General features: G+C 43.6%; 1 protein-coding gene across 1 annotated transcript in view; it reads left to right on the top strand.

Moving 5' to 3' along the window:
* Positions 1 to 17,243, top strand: part of LOC120980049 (nuclear RNA export factor 1-like) — a 50,915-nt gene extending 33,672 nt beyond the window's left edge. The window contains exons 17-20 of the mRNA XM_040408918.1: positions 3,954 to 4,026; positions 7,631 to 7,813; positions 7,939 to 7,999; positions 17,161 to 17,243. Coding sequence (XP_040264852.1) covers positions 3,954 to 4,026; positions 7,631 to 7,813; positions 7,939 to 7,999; positions 17,161 to 17,199 — 356 coding nt within the window. The 3' untranslated portion in view covers positions 17,200 to 17,243. The remainder of the gene's footprint in view (positions 1 to 3,953; positions 4,027 to 7,630; positions 7,814 to 7,938; positions 8,000 to 17,160) is intronic.
* The last annotated feature ends 7,436 nt before the right edge of the window (positions 17,244 to 24,679 follow it).

Here is a 24,679-nt window from a genome sequence, read left to right on the forward strand (position 1 = left end):
ACTTCACAGTAGTGTAATATGTCCTGTCATCTGACATCATACCTAATTCTGTGCTGTTTAATTTCCCAAATGTAATTATTTTGTGAAGTAGATCTCCAGGTTCCCTGCTTTCCTTCACCGAGCCATTGATTTGCCATTCAGACTGTCTGTAGCCCCCACAGAGTGAAGCTCCTTGCAAACATTTGCATAGCTAGGTAGAGAGATGCATATTCGGCACGCTCCCCCTTGTGGGTACAGTTATGATCTTTTGGACACTTTGGTGACTAAGATGATTCCAACCTTGTAGTTTGTCTGCTTTCACACTGGCGTTTTGGTTTCAGTTTGTGAAATCCGTCATGGGCTCTCACAAGCAGTCCCAAACGGATCAGTTTTGCCCTAATGCATTCTGAATAGATAAGGATCCGTTCAGAATGCATCAGTTTGCCTCCGCCTCCATTCCGTTCTGGAGGCGGACACCAAAACGCTGCTTTCTTGCTGACTATGCAGAGGCAAACGGATACGTCCTGACACACAATGTAAGTCAATGGGGACGGATCAGTTTTCACTGACACAATATGGCACAATAGAAAACGGATCCGTCCCCTATTGACTTTCAGTGGTGTTCAAGACGGATCCGTTTTGGCTATGTTAAAGATAATACAAACGGATCCATTCTGAACGGATGCAGACAGTTGTATTATCTGAACGGATCCATGACTGATCCGCATCAACTGCGAGTGTGAAAGTAGCCTAAAGGGGTTGTCTCACTTCAGTAAGTTGAAAAAGCACTAGAATATGTGAGCTCCCATGGTCCCGGCCACCAGAGAGGCTGACTCTCTTTTTCCTGTAGTCTGAAAGCACAACCACCACTGATGGATTGCAGGGTGGTCTGTAACCATGGAAACGAGCAGTGTATAATGTGATGGAAAAATGAATCCAGCCAGCAAAGGAAGCAATATGTATAATAACAATACATTACGAAGTGGCTTGTTTTAAATTTCTCTACATGATAAATGCAACTTACTGAAGGGAGCAACCCCTTTAACCACCTCAGCCCCCAGTGCTTAAACACCCTGAAAGACCAGGCGCACTTTTTACACTTCTGACCTACACTACTTTCACCATTTATTGCTCGTCATGCAACTTACCACCCAAATGAATTTTACCTCCTTTTCTTCTCACTAATAGAGCTTTCATTTGGTGGTATTTCATTGCTGCTGACATTTTTACTTTTTTTTGTTATTAATCGAAATTTAATGATTTTTTTGCAAAAAAGACATTTTTCACTTTCAGTTGTAAAATTTTGCAAAAAAAACGAGATCCATATATAAATTTTGCTCTAAATTTATTGTTCTACATGTCTTTGATAAAAAAAAAAATGTTTGGGTAAAAAAAAAAAATGGTTTGGGTAAAAGTTATAGCGTTTACAAACTATGGTACAAAAATGTGAATTTCCGCTTTTTGAAGCAGCTCTGACTTTCTGAGCACCTGTCATGTTTCCTGAGGTTCTACAATGCCCAGACAGTACAAACACCCCACAAATGACCCCATTTCGGAAAGTAGACACCCTAAGGTATTCGGTGATGGGCATAGTGAGTTCATAGAACTTTTTATTTTTTGTCACAAGTTAGCGGAAAATGATGATTTATTTTTTTATTTTTTTTTCTTACAAAGTCTCATATTCCACTAACTTGTGACAAAAAATAAAAACTTCCATGAACTCACTATGCCCATCAGCGAATACCTTGGGGTGTCTTCTTTCCAAAATGGGGTCACTTGTGGGGTAGTTATACTGCCCTGGCATTCTAGGGGCCCAAATGTGTGGTAAGGAGTTTGAAATCAAATTCTGTAAAAAATGGCTGGTGAAATCCGAAAGGTGCTCTTTGGAATGTGGGCCCCTTTGCCCACCTAGGCTGCAAAAAAGTGTCACACATCTGGTATCTCCGTATTCAGGAGAAGTTGGGGAATGTGTTTTGGGGTGTCATTTTACATATATCCATGCTGGGTGAGAGAAATATCTTGGCAAAAGACAACTTTGTATAAAAAAAATGGTAAAAGTTGTCTTTTGCCATGGAATACCTTGGGGTGTCTTCTTTCCAAAATGGGGTCACTTGTGGGGTAGTTATACTGCCCTGGCATTTTCCAGGGGCCCTAATGTGTGGTAAGTAGGTAAATGACCTGTGAAATCCTAAAGGTGCTCTTTGGAATGTGGGCCCCTTTGCCCACCTAGGCTGCAAAAAAGTGTCACACATCTGGTATCGCCGTATTCAGGAGAAGTTGGGGAATGTGTTTTGGGGTGTCATTTTACATTTACCCATGCTGGGTGAGAGAAATATCTTGGCAAAAGACAACTTTTCCCATTTTTTTATACAAAGTTGGCATTTGACCAAGATATTTCTCTCACCCAGCATGGGTATATGTAAAATGACACCCCAAAACACATTCCCCAACTTCTCCTGAGTACGGCGATACCAGATGTGTGACACTTTTTTGCAGCCTAGATGCGCAAAGGGGCCCACATTCCTTTTAGGAGGGCATTTTTAGACATTTGGATCCCAGACTTCTTCTCACGCTTTGGGGCCCCTAGAATGCCAGGGCAGTATAAATACCCCACATGTGACCCCATTTTGGAAAGAAGACACCCCAAGGTATTCAATGAGGGGCATGGCGAGTTCATAGAAATTTTTTTTTTTGGCACAAGTTAGCGGAAATTGATATTTTTTTTTTCTCACAAAGTCTCCCTTTCCGCTAACTTGGGACAAAAATTTCAATCTTTCATTGACTCAATATGCCCCTCACGGAATACCTTGGGGTGTCTTCTTTCCGAAATGGGGTCACATGTGGGGTATTTATACTGCCCTGGAATTCTAGGGGCCCTAAAGCTTGAGAAGAAGTCTGGAATATAAATGTCTAAAAAATTTTACGCATTTGGATTCCGTGAGGGGTATGGTGAGTTCATGTGAGATTTAATTTTTTGACACAAGTTAGTGGAATATGAGACTTTGTAAGAAAAAAAAATAATAATTCCGCTAACTTGGGCCAAAAAAATGTCTGAATGGAGCCTTACAGAGGGGTGATCAATGACAGGGGGGTGATCAGAGAGTCTATATGGGCACCCCCCTGTCATTGATCACCCCCCTGTAAGGCTCCATTCAGATGTCCGTATGTGTTTGCGGATCCGATCCATGTATCCGTGGATCCGTAAAAATCATACGGACATCTGAATGCAGCCTGACAGGGGGGGTGATCAATGACAGGGGGGTGATCAGGGAGTCTATATGGGGTGATCACCCCCCCTGGAAGGCTCCAGGGAGACGCCTGTATGTGTTTTGCGGATCCGATCCATCTATCAGTGGATCCGTAAAAATCATGCGGACATCTGAATGGAGCTTTACAGGGGGTTGATCAATGACAGGGGGGTGATCAGGGAGTCTATATGGGGTGATCAGGGGTGAATAAGGGGTTAATAAGTGACAGGGGGGGGGGGTGTAGTGTAGTGGTGCTTGGTGCAACATATAACTGAGCTACCTGTGTCCTCTGGTGGTCGATCCAAACAAAGGGGACCACCAGAGGACCAGGTAGCAGGTATATTAGACGCTGTTATCAAAACAGCGTCTAATATACCTGTTAGGGGTTAAAAAAAAAAACACATCTCCAGCCTGCCAGCGAACGATCGCCGCTGGCAGGCTGGAGATCCACTCTCTTACCTTCCGTTCCTGTGAACGCGCGTTCACAGGAAATCTCTGCTCGCGCGAGATGACGCGTATATGCGTGACTCTGCGCAGGGCTGCCACCTCCGGAACGCGAATCTGCGTTAGGCGGTCCGGAGGTGGTTAATGTGTCTAATTTAATAAAGAAGAATCATAAATCACAGTGTAAAACTTGCTCTCTTTATTTGCCAAAACGTACCTGCTACTATAAAACACACCTGAAAAACAAAAATATGTACTGATCTATTTTTCTTACTCCTTTAGTTGAGGGGCAGTCTAGTGATCCTGTACGTGCTTTTACACGGGTGTTCATAGCTGTGCCAGGCACTGATGGAGGGTAAGTTGGACAGCTGAACAGTTATGTTAACTTAGACTTATGGGGTCATTTATCAAACTGGTGTAAAGTAGAACTGGCTCAGTTGCCCATAGCAACCAATCAGATTCTGCCTTTCATTTTTGACAGCTCCTTTGGGAAATGAAAGGTGTTATCTGATTGATTGCTATGGTCACCTAAGCCATTTCTACTTTACACCAGTTTGATAAATGACCCAATTTTTTACACTAGCATGGTGTTTCCTAAAGAAGACCTCACTTGATATTTGTTTTAGTAACTTTATGTAATAACAATTCTGGAGTATGTAATAATATTTATCTATATAGCCCCACCATATTCCGCAGCGCTTTACAAATTCAGGGGGTTCATGTACAAAACAAAAGATATCACAACGTAACTGGCTAATATACAACTGAAACACTAGGAGTGAGGGCCCTGCTCGCAAGAGCTTACAATCTGTGATATACTTTTATGCCTCTATATTGTACTGTTCCTTTATTATTCTTGCTAGCAGTTGTGAATGAATAGCTAAGGGCTCTTTCACATGAGCAATACAGAACATGTCAGGGTCTGTTCAGCAAAAGACTCATGTTTTTGCATGCATGATAAATCAGTTTTGCCGGCAATTGTATTCAATACATCAGTTTTTTTTCCATCTTACTACTTTCACACTTGCGGCAGGACGGATCGGACAGGCTGTTCACCCTGTCGGATCTGTCCTTCCGCTATTTCGCCGTGCCGCCGGACTGCCGCTTTATCCTCATTGACTATAATGGACGGGGGCGGAGCTCCGGCGCAGCACGGCAAAAGGCCGCCCGACTAGAAGTCCTGCATGTCCGACTTTTTAGTCCAGTGGCCTCTCACTGCGAACTGCCGTACTGCGCCGGAGCTCCGCCCCGTCCCCGTTTTAGTCGGTGGGGACGGAGCGGCGGCACAGCAAAATGGCGGAAGGACGGATCCGACAGGGTGAACAGCCTATCGGATCTGTCCTGCCGCAAGTGTGAAAGTACCCTAAGACACAGCATCAATTAGCAACAATCACTCAAAAACGGACTGCATTTGGACGCCATGCGTGTGCTGTCAGTTGTGTGTTTATATTTTTGGTTTGTTTCACTGACCCATTGACTTAAATGGACCAGTCCTGTGTGACAAACAGATGAAGATAAGAGTATGATGTACTTTTTCCTAAATCGGATAGATGGTCAATAGAAAAACTGTTCTTGTGCATGTAGCCAATGGGTCAGTATTCAGTCCGGATGCTATACATTGTAAAAATGGACCGCATCTGGACAGCAAACCTAACAGTTTGCAGTGAAGGTCCAGATGGGTCTTTACATTTGGGAGTGTGTCCATGCACATTGTGACAATAGCGGCTGTGATTTGGATAGTGTCAGGCTATGCCGGGACACCCCCAACTAGTAACACTTTTTAATTGCAAATAGCAATTCATTCATAAAGGAATGACACATCATAATAGTTGCTCCAGAACTGTTATTACAAAGGGGACACAAATAGTTGCTAAAAAAACATGTCAGGAGAGTCTATAGGTCCTCTGTAATAGCAGACTCCGTGGCGGTTTAAGGTAGAAGTGGATTTAATATCTTGATTCCTGACTGGTAGCTAAATATAAAGGGGAAATTTATCATAAGGGGAATATTTGAAGCCAGTTTTGCCTGAGTCTGTGTTGGCGTACTTTATGCCACATTTATCAAATGTCTCATGTTTGATAAATGTGTTCTCCATAGACCTAACTCTTTTGTCTATGAAAGCTACTAAGTGAAATTGAGATGTATTTATTTTTTGTACTTTTTAAAGTCTCAATGATGAATCTGGATTGAAACTCATTAATATAGCTAACCACACCCTCTTTTCCTCAAATATTTTAAAACTAGAGAGTGGTGTAAAAATGCAAAAAGATGCAACTATCAAAACATGCAACCATAGTGTCCAGGGCAGCTTGTAGTTTTATGGACATCTTCCAGAGATTGCACAATACTGCATAGCTTGGTGTAATCTGCCAAAATAGATAGTGCTATTAATTCCGTCCTCGATATCTTTAATAAGTTAAATAATAGTGGACCCAGCACTGAACCTTGGGGGAGGGCCCGCTCCAGGTTCATGCGGGCCCTTGGGCTATAAATCCCAGTGGGCCCCTTGTTTACATTTACATGTCCCCCTGTGGCTCCCACACCATATAATAACCCCTAGTGGCCCCCATACAGTATAATGACCCCCCAATGCCCTCCCACACAGTATAATGACCCCACAGTGGCCCTCCATTCAGAATAATCGGCCCCAGTCGCTCCGCATTCAGAATAATGACCCCCAGTGGCCCCCACACTGGGAGTTATACTGTATGGGGGGGCAGTGGGGGTCATTATACTGTGTGAGGGCTATTATATAGAATGGGGGCTCTTGGGGTCATTATACTAAATGGAGGCTCACTGGGTATCGTTATACTAAATGGGGGGCACTGGGGGGTCGTTATACTGTGTAAGGGGCTCCCTGCACTCCTTCTCTCCTCAGGGCCGCTGCAGCAGTGAGACACTCATCATGACATCACCGCTGGGCCGGGGAGAGAAGGAGCTGTGCAGTGATGTAGCTAGAACTGATTGTGCCCCACAGCAAATTTTAGTACAACATACAGCAAAACTACAACTCCCAGCATGCCAAGACAGGCTAGAGCTATCCGCCTACAGCAGGGCATGGTGGTAGTTGTAGTTTTACAACAGCTGGAGGGCCGCAGGTTGGGCATCCCTGCTATAGACCTTATTTTACCTTTTTAAGCGTCATCCCCTCTGTCCAGGCTTCCCTCGCCTTCTCATAAAAACAAATCTGGTTAGTCTGACAACTTCTGTCCTTGGTAAACCCTTGCTGGCTATATACGATATTGTTCACAGCCACATACTCCTGTATATAGTCCCTTAAGAGCCTTTTAAATATTTTTCCCACAGTAGAAAGACCTAGAGTGTTTTCTTTGCATATGGGCACCACATTTGCCATGCGCCATTCACTAGAGAATTTATAAAAAATTATGAACGGGGGCACAGAAATAACTGAACTGAATTGTTTCAGGACTCTTTACACTGCTATTGATAATAAAAACTCACCAAAAGGTATGTTTTAGTGCCCTCCCATCAGCAGTTTGGCATGGGCAGGGACTTACTCCCTTTTTAAAGTGTTTTTTTTTCCATGTTACAAAGTGATGACACACTGATAAGCCTTCACTTTAAGACTAGAAATGCTCATTTAATATGCAGCTTAAGGGTCCATTCACACGTCCGTAATTTGGGTCCGCATTCGTTCCGGAATTTGCGGACCCATTCACTTTCAATGGGGCTGTAACGGATGCGAATCCGCATTTTCGGGATCCGCAATTCCATTCCTGAAATCTTTTTTTTTTTATATGTCCTATTCTTGTCCGCAATTGCGGACCAGAAAAGGCATTTTCTATTATAGTGTCTGATGTGTGGTCCGCAAATTGCGGATCGCACATTGCAGGTTTCTGTGTTTTGCGGATCCGCAAAACACTTACGGACGTGTGAATGGACCCTAAATGTGTTACTTTATTGATAACATTGATTGACCAGTATCTTTATGTTGTCAGGCTCCTCTTAGTGAATGATGATCAATTCATAAGGAATGCCACCACAGAAGAGATTCGGAAAGCATTTGCCACACCAGCTCCTACTCCTTCCAGCAGCCCAGTACCTGTCCATGCACCTGTGCCCCAAGATATGGTGCAAGCATTTTCACTGTTCTCCGGAATGAATGCAGAATGGTCTCAAAAGTAAGAATTATTTTCCCTCTATTCTGGCACATAATGTACAGCTCCACATTACAGTTGTTTGAATGTGCCCTAAAGTTGTGTTTCGATACTTTCTCACTTCATAACCATATTATATGTCCTAACAGGTGTCTTCAGGACAATGGTTGGGACTTTGAACAGGCAGCACAGATTTTTATGAAGCTCAAGGTATGTACAGGTTGAGGGAGACTATATTTGTCCACAGGACAGCATAATCTGGTGACAGACACTGTGATTTCACTGAACTGTCACTTAGGACTTAACATAAAATTATTTTTGAGAACTCACAAGTTAAAGGGTAACTAAAACCTTTGATGGGCAGCAGCACTGCTCAGAGCAGTTTGTCCCTTTTGATTTTTATTTGCTCTGTCTGCCTTTTCAAGCATATGGAGTACAGACCCCATATACCTTCTATGGATTTGTACTTGCTGAACCAATTAAAGGCAAAGGCACAGAGCATCTAATTAGTGCTGTTGCCTTTGTTTTTCATCAAAGGTTTAGTTATTTAAGGGTACTTTCACACTTGCGTTGTTTGATTCCGGCAGGCAAACTGTATGCAAACGCATGTCATTTTTTCTGACTGATCAGGCATTTTTTCAGACTGATCAGGATCCTATTCGTATTTTGAATGCCCGATCCGGCACTAATACATTCCTATGGAAAAAAATGCCGGATCCGGCATTCAGGCAAGTCTTTTTAGTTTTTTTCGCCGGAGATAAAACTGTAGCATGCTACGGTTTTCTCTTTTGCCTGATCAGTCAAAATGACTGAACTGAAGACCTCCTGATGCATCCTGAACGGATTACTCTCCATTCACAATGCATGGGGATATGCCTGATCAGTTCTTTTCCAGTATAGAGCCCCTGTGACGGAACTCTATGCCGGAAAAGAAAAACGCTAATGTGAAAGTAGCCTTACACTGCTAGGCGGAGGCTTCCACCTTGCAGTGTTCCCGGTGAAGTCACCAGCACTAATTGGCGGGCTTTAGCGCTGCCCTGGCCTGTTTTACATTAGTGGCGGTGATGTTACCGGGAACATAGCTAGCAGAAGCCTCCGCCTAGTAGAGACCCGGTACGTCACCGGATCGAGTGAAAAAGCATTTTCCCTACGTGATTCAGCGCAGGGCAAGGGAGAGCATGTTCCGATGCTCATCTCAATGGGTCTGCCTGGGTAAAAAAGGGGATATGTCCGGGTTCACAACCCTTTTAAACTTCTGCCCTTTCTGAACTTTATAGGGGTATTCACATCTCCCTCTTTAGCATTTTCTTCAACTGCAATTTGAATCTAAGGTCCAGATGGGTGTTTATCGGTTAGGGGTGTGTCCTTGCACAGTCTGACACTGGCAGCACTGACTGGATAGTGTGAGACTGTGCAGATACACATCCCCAACTGATAACACCCAGCTGGACTTTTTAATGCAAACTGTAAGTAATTCATCTAACAGCAATAATAAATGAATGGGACATTAGAGTCATAAGAATAGATGCTTCGAAATTGTTATTACAAGGGGGTGCAAGAAGTTACTAAAATTCACTTTTCTGGAGAGATAAGCAGGTACTTTTTAAAAGGAATATGTCACCACAGTCTTAAACTATAAAGCAGGCATGCTCAACCTGCGGCCCTCCAGCTGTTGTAAAACTACAACTCCCAGCATGCCCGAACAGCCTACAGCTAGCAGCCTACAGCAGGGCACTGTGGGAGTTGTAGTTTTAAAACAGCTTGAGGGCCGCAGTTTGAGCATGCCTGCTATAAACAGTCCCAGGTTGCTATTTTTAATGTTCCTACTGCCCTCCATTCACCCGCTTTCAGGGTTCAAAACTATACTAAGATGCTTTGTTGTGGTGACCGATTACGTTTAAATAATTATGAGCTATCAAGAGTGCTACAAATTGAGCTGTCGGAACAAGTCTTGCTAGTCTGCAAAACCTGAAGTAGATGAAACCTGAAGGCTGTAGAAGGCACTACTCACAAAAAGTTAGGGATATTTGGCTTTTGGGTGAAATTTATGTAAAATGTTCACGCTACAGTGATATATTGTGAAAGTAGAGCATTTAAGAAGAAGCTTGCAATTGTGATTTCTAATCTCAAACAATCTTATTAAAAAAAAAAGGCGAACAGTAGTAGTGGGTATACCCCCACAAAAAATGTCAATGTCTCAATAACTTATGTGGCCTTGAGCATCAATTACAACTTTACAATGACATATCATGCTTGACAATGACAGACTTATTGTCTGCTGAGGCATGGCATCCCACTCTTTTTGAAGGGCGGCCCTCAGGTCATTGAGGTTCTGGTGTACAGAGCTATGAGCCATCTACACGGCGACAGCTGATCCCATAGGTTTTCAATGGGATTCAGGTCTGGAGAAAGTGAATGCCACTCAATTTGAGGTACTCCAGTCTCCAGCAGCCGTTCCCTAATGATGTGACCTCGATAAGCTGGCGCATTGTCGTCCATGAAAATCAAATTGGGCCTGTGTTGTTCATGCAGAGGCACAATGACTGGATTATTATGTTATTCAGGTAGTATGGGCTTGTCACTGTACTATTCACAAAGTGTAGGGGAGTTCTGTATTGACTAGACATACCTGCCCACATTGTAACCATCACCACCACCAAAGGCTCGTCTGGTGACAACAGTAGCTAATTGCATAGCGATCACCTTGACATCGTTGGCGGCCATCATTTCTGCTTGGCTTGAATTGACTTTCATCAGTGAACAGCACTGAGGCTCACTGGTCTCTTGTCCAGAGTCTATGTTCCCAAGCCATTGCAAGATGACGCCTGTGCCTGGTGGTGTGGTCAGGTACCCTTGCAGGTCATCTAGTTAGCAGACCACACTGATGTAAACAGTTTTGAATGGTCTGACGTGACACTTGGGTGCCTCTCACCTCCCTTAAATGTGCCTGGAGTTGTGTGGCATCCATCATCCGCTTCTTCAGGTCATTGTTCACAATGAAGCGGTTATTGGTATGGGATGTGGCCAAAGTACGTCCTTTTCTGTGACTACCATCCTGCTTCAAACCTCGCAATGAAGAGGTACTGTTGATCAAATGTTGGGTGCCGTCTTTGTCTCATGATGTCAAAATGTGAACAGCATGATGAGGAGGACTTTTTAAATACCAATTCTAATTGAACCAGGAAGTTTATTGGGCAAATCATGGATAAAACACCAGATGCATTTTGCTGTTAAGTTCCTTGTTGGAGAACAGCAAGTTGTGCCAAAAGTCCTGAAACATTGAACAGCTAGACACGTGCATTCAGAAGTTTAGAGAAAGTTACATTACGTTCACCTGTAAAGGTTTGAGTGCACTTTAGATTCATCCTGAAATTTCTCATACAAGCCAAATATCCCTAACTTTTTGTGAGTAGTTGTATATATTTTCTAACTCTTCATTATATGGCATTTTCTACCCTCATTCTTGTATAAATGATGGTTTCCAACAATGCAGACTTATCCCATTGCAGGGATAGACAACCTCAGGCAATCCAGCCGTTGTGAAAGTACAACTCCCAGCATGCGCCATTCACTTCTATAGAAGCTCAAAGAACAGCTGTGCAAGTGTACATACTGGGAGCTGCAGTGTCGCAACACTTGCAGTGCCAGAGGTTGCCACCCCCCTGCCCTATCCACAGCATAGGAAGGGTTAATATCTAAAGCTGAGACCCCCACCTATCACAAGAAAAGGGTCCCATTCCCTCAAATGAATGGAGCAGCAGGTTGAACTTGCACATTACTGCTCCATTCACTCTTTAAAGGACTGCTGATAATAACCGAGCGCTGTACAAGGGGCTCCATTCTCTGAGATATTTAGTTCCCGTGGATAGGGGATTTGTTTGTATTGTGGGAAAGTGTTTTTGAGAAATATTGAAATACTTTTCCCAGTCTGTGAAGGTCCCCTCTCTCCTCTAGTCCCCTATATGCGCATTGTAAAGGAAAATAATTATCCGAAATATAAAAATATCAGGATTTTGTCTACAGTACAAATTAAAGTGTAACTGTCATGTAATTTTTTTTTTATATATTTTTTTTTTTAAGGATAACATGGGTTGATGGTACTCTGCAATATATTCAGTTACCAGATTCTGGGTGCTATCTATTGCTATGTAAAAATCCATATTCTGTTCCATAGACACTGAATACTGGTACTTTCTGTGGAGGGCAGCTGTTCTTCTGCTTGCCTGGTCCTTACGACACCCAGTGTGCTGTCTCTTACTGAATTAGTTATTTCTAAAATAGATCATTTCTGATCATTTCTGTGCCTGCGCAGTCTTTTTATTTGTGCCCCTGGAGCACTCACTTTAGACTGTATTACACTGGCCAATATTTTGGCCAGTAATCGCTAACGAGCTTTTGCATAAACAGGGCTCCAGACTAAAAAAAATACCTAGTAGCCATTGGCTCCTGAACTGAAAATTTTAGTCGCCAAATCAAAACCGAATAACGCTGATCAGATTGGCGTAGGGTTGTTTCGATACCAAAGTTTTGATTCGCTTTCGTCACCATAAAAAAGTATTGCGATACTCAATATCGTGCAAAAAAAAAAAAAAAAAACACCAAAAAAAGCCGCGTGCATTTCGCATTTTATGAAACGTTCGGCCCATAATAGAACAGTCCTATCCTATTTTTTGGGGTGACAAGGTGACAAAAAATGGCGAATGCTCACCGCATAGGAGAATTTTTTTAAAATTTTTTATAGTTTGGACTTTTCAGGCACAGCGCTATGTAATATATTTATTTATTGTTTATATATTTTATATGTAAAATTGGGAAAGGGGGGATTTAAACTTAATATTTTAGGGTACTTTCACACTAGCGTTTTTCATTTCCGGCATAGAGTTCCGTCACAGGGGCTCTATACCGGAAAAGATGTCTTCAGGTCAGTCTTTTTGACTGATCAGGCAAAAGATAAAACCGCAGCATTCTACGGTTTTATCTCTGGCGAAAAAAACTGAAGATTTGCCTGAATGCCGGATTATGCATTTTTCCCCATAGGAATGTATAAGTGCCGTATCCGGCATTCAAAATACCGGAATGCCGGATCCATCCTTCCGGTTGAACCGTGCGATTTTCACGCATGGTTGCTAGGATGAAAGTCTATTCACTGTATTACTTTCCCTTATAACAACATGGTTATAAGGGAAAATAATAGCATTCTTTAATGCAGAATGCGTAGTAGAAGGTCAATATAATAAACATTATATACACCCCAATATAATAAACATTGGTGGCGCAGTGCGCCCCCCCTAGTATAATAAACATGGTGGGCAGTGCCAATGAGGGTTAAAAAAATAAATAAAAATTAACTCACCTCCTCCAATTGATCACGTAGCAGCCGGTCTCCTGTTCTTTCTTCAGGACCTGTCAAAGGACCTGTGGTGACGTCACTGTGCTCATCACATGATCCATCACCATGGTAATGGACCATGTGATGGAGCTCAGTGACGTCACCACAGGTCCTTTGACAGGTCCTGAAGAAAGAACAGGAGACCGGCTGCTACGCGATCAATTGGAGGAGGTGAGTTAATTTTTATTTATTTTTTTAACCCTCATTGGCACTGCCCACCAATGTTTATTATACTGGGGGGGGGGGGGGGGTGGGCCGCACTGCGCCACCAATGAAGATAACTGACCTGTTAATACAAATACAGGAGGCGGGTGCCGGAATCAAATAGCCGGCACCCGACCTCTATGACAGGGAGCTGCGATCAGCGGCAGTTAACCCCTCAGGTGCCGCTCCCAGTGTCATAGAGGTCGGGTGCCGCTATTTGATTCTGGCACCCACCTCCTGTATTTGTATTAACAGGTCAGTTATCTTCATTGGTGGCGCAGTGGCCACAGCTCCCCCTGTCCCTCTTCTTATTGGCCACGGCGGCGGCAGCAGCACAGGGGAGGGAGAGACTCTTCCACTGCGCTGCTGATAAGAACATGATAGTTTCAGCTCCTGTGCCCACCGCTGTATTCAGAGCTGCGGCGCGGCTCTAGTCGCAAATGGCGACAAGACTAAAAAGTCTTGTCGCCATTTGTAAATTCTAAGTCGCATTGGCGACCATTTTGGTCGCCATCTGGAGCCCTGATAAATGTTCGGCAGCATTATTACACTACAATATGGTCGCTAACGAGCACTCATGAGAATACAATTGTGGGCCAAAAGATCGCCAGTGTAATACTGCGCCGCTCGTTCTTCAGGCAGTCCGCTAACGAGCACTCATGAGAATACAAGTGGGCCAAAAGATCGGCCAGTGTAATACTGCGCCGCTCGTTCTTCAGGCAGTTCAGATTTTTAAGCATGCTTAAAATCAGCACTTGCCGGCGGCAAATGGCGCTGTCTAATGGTGATTTGCCACTGACAAACCACTAGGCAGTATGGGGATGAGCGATGGCATAGCGATCACTTCTCTCCATGCTACGGAGGTAATGCATAATTTCCCATGACCCGTTCTCTAGCATGATCTTGAACTCATGCAACTGCTCGGGCGTCATTGAGTCCATCAAACTGATCATGCTTAGCCCATAATGGTAGTTTGGGCTGCGTTGAAACGCTGACTCCCGCCCCCTCCCAGCGGCGAATCAAGTCAGCACCAAACTCCATCTGATGTTGGGCAAAACCTTTTAGAGCGTCGGAAACGACCTTACAAGGTTCACATAATCTGCTTGATTTGGCCTACCAGATCTCTGCCCGCTCACCAGGGCTCTCAAATTTTGGCGAAAACCTAAGAGCCTCTGTTGAGCGGAGGGATTCGGTAGGGGACCCGGATTATCCTGAGCCGATACAGGAGGGCTAGCGCTGGCGATCTGTTCCGGTTCCGCCTCAAAAGGTTGTTCAGGCTCCCGAGTGCTGCTGGCACTTCTGTAGGAAAAAAATAAGGAAAGTTAGGAATTGTTCTTTAAATAAAACATCCATGTTCTATGCTATGTCTACCTTATACCATAGGGGGCTGGCCAAAACAGGGGAGCCAAACACTCTGCTGTCTCAGACAGCCCCTTACACTCAAAAGGAGAGAACAGTTGTCGCTCTGACTGTAGGGGACTGGCCAAAACAGGGGAGCCAAACACTCCGCTGTCTCAGACAGCCCCTTACACTCAGACGGACTGTAGGGGGCTGGCCAAAACAGGGGAGCCAAATGCTCCGCTGTCTCAGACAGCCCCTTTACAAAAAATGTTTAACAGTTGTTAAAAATATTTACCTTCTTGGTGCCATCGCCTTTCGTAGGAACCCCAGGGCCGCCGTATGGATGTATGGGGTCCCTGAGGTTCTTCCGGAGACACCCGGGGCCTGAACCTTCTTGTTATAATCCCTCCTGAAGCGGTCCCGGATAGATCGCCAACGCGTTGTAACCAGTTTGACTATAAAAAAAAACATAAAAAATAAAATCAGCATGATGAAAGGAAAAGAACAATATTAATGTATTAAAATACATATTGTTTTACTTACCATATTTTCCTGAGCCGCCGCATTTGATCCCCCCAGGTCTCCAAAACTTCGGCACAGATGTCCCTCCAGAGCCGCTGGTACGATGATGATCAGCGTGGTGGCGGTCGGAGTGGTCCCATAATGCTGGACGTGCCTCCACCAGTTGGATGAGGAGCAGGTTATCTATCATAGGAACCCCGAACTCCTCATCTTCCCTGGTGGAGCCTACGGAACCCTGAAAAAAAGGAAATACAAAATTAAATGTAAATCCTAATACAAAATGCAAATTAAAACTACTTAATTCAAGACTTGCACGTCTACGACCGCTACGCTCATTCCCGCGGACTCTGGAGGCGCCTGGGGGATCCTCGCTGGCGGCTCTAGGTGCAGATTGCTGAAACCAAAAAATTTTTTTTTAAACCACCTCCCCTGGACGATGGCGAGTCCACCACTGGTGAGCGAGCCCCGGCAACCACATCCGGAGAGCCCTCCGCTGATGATGAAGAAATCTATAATAAGAGCACATACTGATTGATGCAACGAATCAAACAGTACAAACTCCAAGCGTTGATTTTATACTTACCGGCCACTCAATACACCGGCGCCTTCTGGGTGGGTTTTTCCAATTGATTTTCTTTTTTGATGACATCAGTATGCAACGAATACCAGACAAAATGAAGATAACGTTAAAGGAACTTGTTTAGAGACATATTTCCACATATATCAACAATTTAAAAAAAAAAATTTTTTTTTTTTTTTAATACTTCTACCCACCGCAGAACTTTCTTTAAATTTCTAATTTTTTATATTTTTTTTGGAATGACCCTAATAATAAAATGATTAAAAAAATTAATCCGACAGGAGCCATAAACACCCCCAGAGACAGCAGCCCCCCACAATGACATCAGCCCCCCAGTTCCAAACAACCTTCCCACAGTGCCCTCAGCCCCACCAATGCCAGCAGCCCCCACAGTTCCAGCCACAAAAACCCCTGCAGTGCCATAAGCACTGCATGCACAGTTCCAGACACAAACACCCCCGCAGTGCCAGCAGACCCCCCAATTCCAGCCACACACACCCCGCAGTGCCAGCAGCAACCACCGTTTCAGCCACAAACATAATCGCAGTGCCAGCAGATGCCCCCACTGTTCCAGACACACACCCCTTCCCAAGTGCCAGCAGCCCCCCCCTCCCCTAGAAATAGATAGATAGAAAAAAAAGAAAGATAGACAGACAAAACTTCATATACTTACCAGTCTCAAGTCGATAATCCAAAATGGCCGACGATGAGGGGGAGGGACAGGAAGTTACTGGGCATGCGCAGAAACGTGAACGGTTTCTAACTGATCCGTGTCAAAGCGGAGCCAGGACAAACGGATACATCCCCATTGACTTTCATTGTAAGTCTGGACGGATCAGTTTGGCTCCGCACGGCCAGGCGGACACCCGAACGCTGCAAGCTGTGTTCGGGTGTCCGCCTGCTGAGCGGAACGGAGGCTGAACGCTGCCAGACTGAGGCATTCTGAGCGGATCCGCATCCACTCAGAATGCATTGGGGCCGTACGGATGCGTTCGGGGCCGCTTGTGAGAGCCTTCAAACAGAACTCACAAGCGGAACCCCAAACGCAAGTGTGAAAGTAGCCTAAACATGGGGTGTTAGCATGAATGAGGCAAGTGAGCATAGCACAGCTCTTTAGGAGACACAGGTTTATAGGGAAGGCTGAGTGCAATATGGGAAATTTTCAATTTCACTAGTGTCGCTTTGAAGTGTGTATTGAGGCGGTTGCAGTTGGGCAGGGATATTCTATATATTATTTAAAAAATATTGACCCTGTCTTTGTTTTGTTTTCCTGTTATTGTTTATAGCAGTTTACCTATTCTTTACATCTATAATGTGTTGTATTTCCTTTCACAGGCAGAGGGTAAAATCCCAGAAGTTGCCTTCATCAAGTGACTCTCCACTTTAATCTTTCCTTCATCTTTGCTCCTTTTTAAAGTTAAAAATCTCAATTCTGTAAATGCCATATAAACAGGAATTTTTGGATTCAAGGAACTGCGTGTCTAATTCCCACTTCACTGGGTGCTATTAATCCCCAGTTTGAACATTAAACCACATCCGACTACAGAACAGTTTTCATGTGTACATATATTTTGAACGATAAGTGGCATCTGTTGTTCCCCTGGAAAGACTGAATAGTCTTGCCTACTTACGTGACTCTTAATACATTGATTTAAAGATTAGATGAAGAATACAGGTGTCTACATTTCTTCTACGTGAGAGATTTTCACATGGTTCACAGAATTCTCCCTGCCGCATTTTGGCTGCATTGTGGATATTTCCTGTCGTTAACATTTTTAATTTACAGGGAATACCAGGACAGACAAACATAAGGAAGCCAGTGGGAAATTAGTCTGCAAGGACACCCTGTATTTCTTTTCAGTCCGGAATATCACTTTGGTTGGATCAATGCATGACGTGAAAGTAAAACGTGCAACTTTTACTTTATTTAAAAACAAAGAAAAGTGGTAATTGTTGCTTAGATGGTATAAAGTCTGGGGGGGGGGGGGGGGGGGGGGGGGGGGGGGGTTACTTAAAGTGGGGCAGAGGAGAACTGGTTTAGCTGCTATGTACATAGCAGCCAATATGCACCGTTCATTTTTTACAGCTTCTTTGGAAATGTAAAGGATCAATTCCATTGGTTGCTGTAGGCTAGTTTTCCCTTGCACCACTCTTAATAAATCTCCCCCTATTTATTTTTGCAGAATGGCATCATGAATTGATTAATCATCTCTTACTGATCTGTATTGTGTCACACTAGGCTCAGTTGCAGAGTTATGGAAAACTAGTGCAGAAGAAAAATGAAGGAATAGCCCATAGCAGCTCATCAGATTCCAGCTGGTTGGTTTTCCTGGGCACTCTTCATTTGCACTAATTATTGATCATTTGTGATTAACTTGTTTCTTGTCTCATCTCAAAAATGAGACTGCTCCTAGACCTACAAGATTGTACTGTACTGTATAGTTTTCTGACTACAAACCGAATTCCATGGAACTTATTTTAATTTTTTTAATTACAATAAATTTGTTTATTGATAACTGCACATGGAAAGAAAAAAAAGTGAATTTAAGAACGATAAACAATTAACTTCGGCTATACTTACACTAGGGGTTTGGTTTTCCGGTATTGAGGTCTGTCATAGGGTCAAAATACCGGAAAAAAAAACGCTTCCGTTTTGTCCCCATTCATTGTCAATGGGGACAAAACTAAACAGAATGGAATGCTCCAAAATGCATTCTGTTCCGTTTAGTTGCGTTCCCATACCGTAGAGCAAACTGCAACATGTTGTAATTTGCTTTCCATCCTGGGATGCAGAGCAAGACTGATCTGGCATGACCCCCAATGTAAGTCAATGGGGACAGATCTGTTTTCTCTGACACAATCTGCCACAGTAGAAAACTGATCCGTCCTCCATTGACTTTTAATGGAGTTCATGACTGATCTGTCTTGGCTATGTTACAGATAATACAACCGGATCCGTTCATAACGGATGCAGATGGTTGTATTATCAGTAACGGAAGCGTTTTTGCTGAACCCTGCCGGATCCAGTAAAAACGCTAGTGTGAAAGTAGCCTTAGTCCTTTGCATGTCATATTGAATATTGTGTCTTTAGACTTTTTTGCAGTGATGCTCTGCCCTCTAGCTTTACAGATAGTCGTTCTGCCTACAACAATAGTATTTGTTTTGTGTCAAACCCTTTTATTACGTCAGCTAGTTTTAATTGTCCTGTATTTTATTTTTTAGTAATTTTTCTTTTATTAAAACTGGTGTATTCAAATGATTAAAGTTGGGTCACTGGGGTGTCTCTTGACAGTGACTAATGCATGTGTGTTCAGGCTGATTGGGGTGGGGGGTATCTAGATCAATGTACTGAAGGGGGGGTACTTGGTGTGCTTGTGTCTGCATATGGCTGGGGCTACGCAGCAACATATGTTACAACAGTATGCCTCTAAAAAGTCGCATGAACCAAAACTTTGTGCAACCTGTCTGCAGGTTGCTGATACACGGCAGTCACATGTGATGTGCATTTTAGGTATGCAAGAGTCCAACAGTGTAGGATTTTTTGCAACAGTTGTATGTGATTTCACAACCGTGAGAGATGTTACATGCGATGTCACGTGACACATGTCGCTGTGCACCCCAGCCTTATTCTACATTCTATGTGGTTGTGGAGTGTGTTAGGCCATATTCACACATCAGTGATTCATGGACATGTACTGTTTGTTTTCTCCACGGGCAGCACACACATCCATTTATTTTAACGTGTGTATTCACACATCTATGCACAGTCTGTGGTTTTAGCGCAGAATCATGCCCCGTTTTTGTATGTTTACGGATTCATCACGATCATTATATTCCATGGGTTTGTGGAAAACATGGACCGAACATGTACGCCATCCGTGGTTCGCCTGTGTTTCAAGGACCTTTTATACGAGACGTTCTGAAAATTAATATTTAGCTGTGCTGTGTCTGTGGAACACGGATGGAACACAGAGAGCAAAAAACGGACACAGACCAAACACGGATTCTTCACAGAAATCTTAATGGATGAGTCAATGACTATCTATCACAGATTTCATCACGGACACAGATGTGTGAATAAGACCTAAGGCCTACAGCTGTTTTTTTCCTTCTCTTTTTCCCATAATTCCAGGGATATAAGTGTATGTATGTATGTGTTAGTTGGCTATAATATACTGTTTTAATTTTCTATTTTTAAATTTATGTTCCCACAATATCAGAGGTAGGTGTGTGTATGTGTCTGGGTTTACATGTACCTGTTATCACTCTGATTTAGTATAATTAGATGACCAAACACTCTGTGTTAGTGGTCAAAATGATCCAATTTCTTCTATCTAGTCATCATTTAGCTTGCACAAAATGTTGTTCTATCTGCAATAGTATTTGCATGTAGACAAATGGCTAAAGAGGACCACCACAATTGGGAATAAATATTTGTTCCATACTAAATGTATTTTTTACTTGTGTAGAAATATACCGTTTGGACCAGTGTTCCAATAATTGTAATATTCTTCTGACATGGACCATAATCTGTACATATAAACCCAATCTAAGGCCACGTTCACACGCTTCATCAGTATTTGCAGGCCAAAACCAGGAGTGGACCCTAAAGGGAAAAAGATATAATGAAAAGATATGTGCCTCTTCTGTATTTTGGATCCACTCCTTGCTTTGGCTTTCAAATACTGATCTTTGTAGGGGTGATGGTATTCCAGCATACGCCTGTGCAAAAGCATGACATTGAGTTTCTGATATGCAGTTATTCCATTCTCATGCAAAATATCCTTGTCCTCTTTTGATATACTTCGCTGTGAATGCCGGGTTGTGTGTCCTTTAGGAGGGATGAGTCGAAGTGATTCTGTATGTTTAGTAGAGTGCCATGTGTGTGGTGGTGTGCATGCCTGAATGAGTATTTAGAAGGTGGGGCATCTGTCAAGTGAGACAAATGATTGGGGGGGGGGGGGGGGGTGATTACTGGGAGGGGGGGTGAACATAGGAAATTGGGTCAGTGATTTATTAGGAATATGTTTGTGTGAATGCATGTATGTGACAGGGGAGCTGTCTGGGAAGTTAGTGGCTTTGTTTCTTCCCTGACAATCAGTCTAGTAATTTTGCCAGTGGAGGGAGTAAATGTTATATTGTAGAAAATGTATTACATACTTTACTTTATTTGGTAAGGAGCGTGTTATTTCTTGAAGTGTAGGCTGCAGAATATTTTTTTTTTTCTTCTTGCCTAATTTGTATTACTGCTATTGACTCTTTTCCATCTCCTTTAATGCCATGAGTAATGTATGTGTGACAAATAAGTTGGCTGTTCTACTGGAATAGCAGTATATTCTCCAAACTGTGGGTTTTGCTGTGTGTACCATTCTTACAGAGACTGTGTATTTTCCTGCTATATAATTAAACACATTCTGACATGCAAACTAACATTGTTGCCCATAGCAACCAATAAATCTATATTTTAGTTTTTCCCATTGCATTTCCTGACCCCTGGTTGCTATGGGTAAGAATGGTGGTGTCTTTAAAATAATTTTTTAACAGTTTTTTGGAAACTTGTTCCACCTTCCACACCTGTCATTGATAAATTGTTCATTGTTCTCACCAACAAGTTGTGTATTGATCTCACTAATAGTTCAGTATTTTACTGCAAAACTACAGAATGGTCAACACCATATCTGCCTTCCCCAAGCATTGTAACAGTTTTGATTATTTGTATTTCAATTTTGATCTTTATAAAGTTAACTAGCTCACTGTGAAACTGTAAATAAATGTATTTTGTTTTTTCGCCTTTGGTAAAAATGTGGTTTTTTTTTTACAGTATTTTAAACTTCCAGACATGGCAAGCCTAGATCGAATAAGCTTTAATTAAAATTTAATCTACTGGAAGATAACATTGAGGCTAAACTTCCATAGAATGGAACTGTCTGGATTTCCAGCCTTTTGTTGGACATTTTTCCTATTTAATGGGGAAGTGAAAGTCTGTAAACAAATATCTGTGTTGGGGCTGATTCACACAACTGTGTTCTATCCAGGTAACATGGTCTGTGTGTCATCCCCTGACCCAACCTGACTGCATCGTAGTGTTTTATCATAGTCAGTTCCTATCTGATCACAGACGTTGGGATACACCTCTTAACAGAAATTTGACGTACCATTAAGTCACAGTGGGAAGTGACTTCCCACAAATACACGTAATAGTACATCATGCTGATCAGGCCGGCACAGTAGTTGTGCGCACATGATCGGTGCAGGGGCCTGGCTGTGACTGCCGACCACCGCTGTATCTGCCAGCATCGCTGTAAATGCAGATGCCAACGGATTAACCCCTTATATGCCTCTGTCAGTGCTGGCCGTGACATATAGGAGGTTCGCAGATGGAGGGGGATCCCTCTGTCTCTCCATCGGCCCCCAGCTCTATGATAGGATACCTTTGGCTGCCATGACAACCCCAGGCCTTGCAAAGGCCCCTGGGGTATGCCATGCAGAAGCCTATGAAGCCCAGTATGGGTCTCATAGGCACACTGTCAGTGTGAAACTGATAGTTTCCATGCAGTACAATATAGCATGTATTGTACTGCATTTAAATAGAGATCAGACTCCCAAAATGTAAAGTCCCATAGTTTCGAGTAAAAAAAAGTGTCCTTTTCCTTCATCAAGCTATTTTTATTAACTATTGTCTATTTTTTATTTTATCACTGCATTTGTAACTGTAAATGCTCTATAAAAATGTCATACTCTACCGTTTCAGGTGAAGCTGTAAAAAAATTTAATTGGCGCCTCACAAAAAGTATGTTGAAAGATGAAAAAATTGTGTACCCCAAAATGGGGGCAGTAAAAACATCAACTCTTTCCGCATAAAATGAGCCCATACATAAGACAATCGACACAAAAAAAGTATTAAGAAAATGGCGACACAAACTTTTTTCTTCAAAATGCTTTTGTGTAAAACTGAAACAAAACATTTGAGATCACTGCATTCTTAATGACCTGCTCTATAAAAATATTACATGATATATCCCTACAGTGGAACACTGTTAAAAAAAATAAAAATAGATGTCAGAACAGCCATTTTTGGACACCTTGCCTCACAAGAAGTGTAATATCGAGCGAACAAAAAATCATATGTACCCTAAATTAGTAGCAATCAAACCATCACCTTATCCAACAAAAAAAAGAGACCTCACACAAACCATTGGCGGAAATTTTTTTTTAAATATGGCTTTTAGAAAATGGCGATGAATAAAAAATAATTATATTTTTTCAAAAGGGCTTTGTGGTAAAAAAAAAAAAAAAAAAGATATCAAATTGGCATCACTGTAATCATACTGACCAGCAGAAAAAAAGATAACATTTAATTTTTCCCGCACCATGTACGTAGCAATGGAAGAATTGCTGCTTTTCTCGTTCATTCCATTGGGGGACACAGACCATGGGTATAGCTTAGAGATATTACTAGGAGGGACACTATGCAAAAAAAGAAGCTCCTCCTCCTCGGGCTATACCCCCAGGCACCTCCAGGAGAACTTCAGTCTTTGCTTAGTGTCCGTTCAAGGAGGTTGACATTTATTCTTCTCCTGTTTGTTATTTTTTTCTGGTTTCAGATGGGGACGCAGGTCAGCATTGCGCTTTCCTGGCCCCTGTGGAGGGTCTGCCACGGTCTTCTGAAGGTTCCTGGCTACCTCCCATTCCCCCACAGAAGAAAAGTGGATCCAGACTCGACATGTTAGCTCTGGCATCCCACCAGCTGCTGGGACACCTGCTGCCTACCCTCCACCAGAGCACTGCTCTCCTTGATTGGAGTCAGACGTCTGAAGAGGTGAATCCCTGCTGGTCTGGACATCGAGGGAGCATGCTGTGCAGATAAGTATTGCCTGCTTCAATCTCCCTCCTTTCCCCCCCCTCCCCCCCACCCCTTCATGTCGTCTGTCTGGCGCTCTGTGACCTGAGGTGAGCTAGAGAAGGACCGGCTGGGGCATTTTTTCCCGTTGGGAGGGGGCCTTTCTGGGGAGGGCTGGTGATTCCACTGATACCTGCCTGCAGCTCAGACTATGGCCGCATCGGCGGCAATCTTGGCACTGAGGGAGTGTATTTTATCTTATGGCCGCTGCGCTCTCTGCAGCTCCCGCCGGCCTGCTCCTCCCGATATTAACCCCCGCGGCGCCGTATCTGGCGAAGGGGTGTATTTGAAATGCGCGCGCGCTTATTTCGCGCCGCAATGACGCGTCCAAGGGGGCGGAGCCTCGGCGTCCAGCTCTGTCTCTCCCTACGCCGGAGACTCTGCTGGATTGCGGCCGTGCAGCTCCTCAGTTCTCGGTGACCGGAGACTTCTGCTGTTGCCTGGGTGGTAGGAATTGCAGCAACCTGGTAGGAAATCTTTTTTTGGAATACCATCATGCCTAAACCTGGGGCCCCTAAGCCTTCCAAGGCTTCCTCTCAGGCTCCACTGGAGTCATGTAAAATATGCCTTAGGCCTTTTTCTGTCACTGGTTCCTGTGACTCATGCCCTGCTCCCGGACAGGATCAGCCTCCTTCTCTTGCTCAGCCCGGTCCTCCCTCTGCCCCTGCGGATACAGCGGTACCCGCCTGGGCCTCCGCCATGTCTAATGCGGCAGCTGATCTGGCCTTAGTTGCCAAGGCAGCCATGTCCTTCATGGAGCGCATGGCGGCTACTAATCCAGTGGCATCCACCACTCCATCCCCTCTCAGCGACTCTCACAGAGGGCGTCTGACTTCTAAAAGGCAGCGTGAGCGGCAGCATTCCTCCTCGGATGACTCCGCTTCTCCCCCTCGCCTTGAGGCATGCCCGGTTGACTCTCCCCCTCGCAGGGAGCGCAAATCCGATGGGGAATTG

The sequence above is a fragment of the Bufo bufo genome, chromosome 10 (assembly GCF_905171765.1).
Source record: "Bufo bufo chromosome 10, aBufBuf1.1, whole genome shotgun sequence".
In the NCBI taxonomy this organism is placed as follows: Eukaryota; Metazoa; Chordata; class Amphibia; order Anura; family Bufonidae; genus Bufo; species Bufo bufo.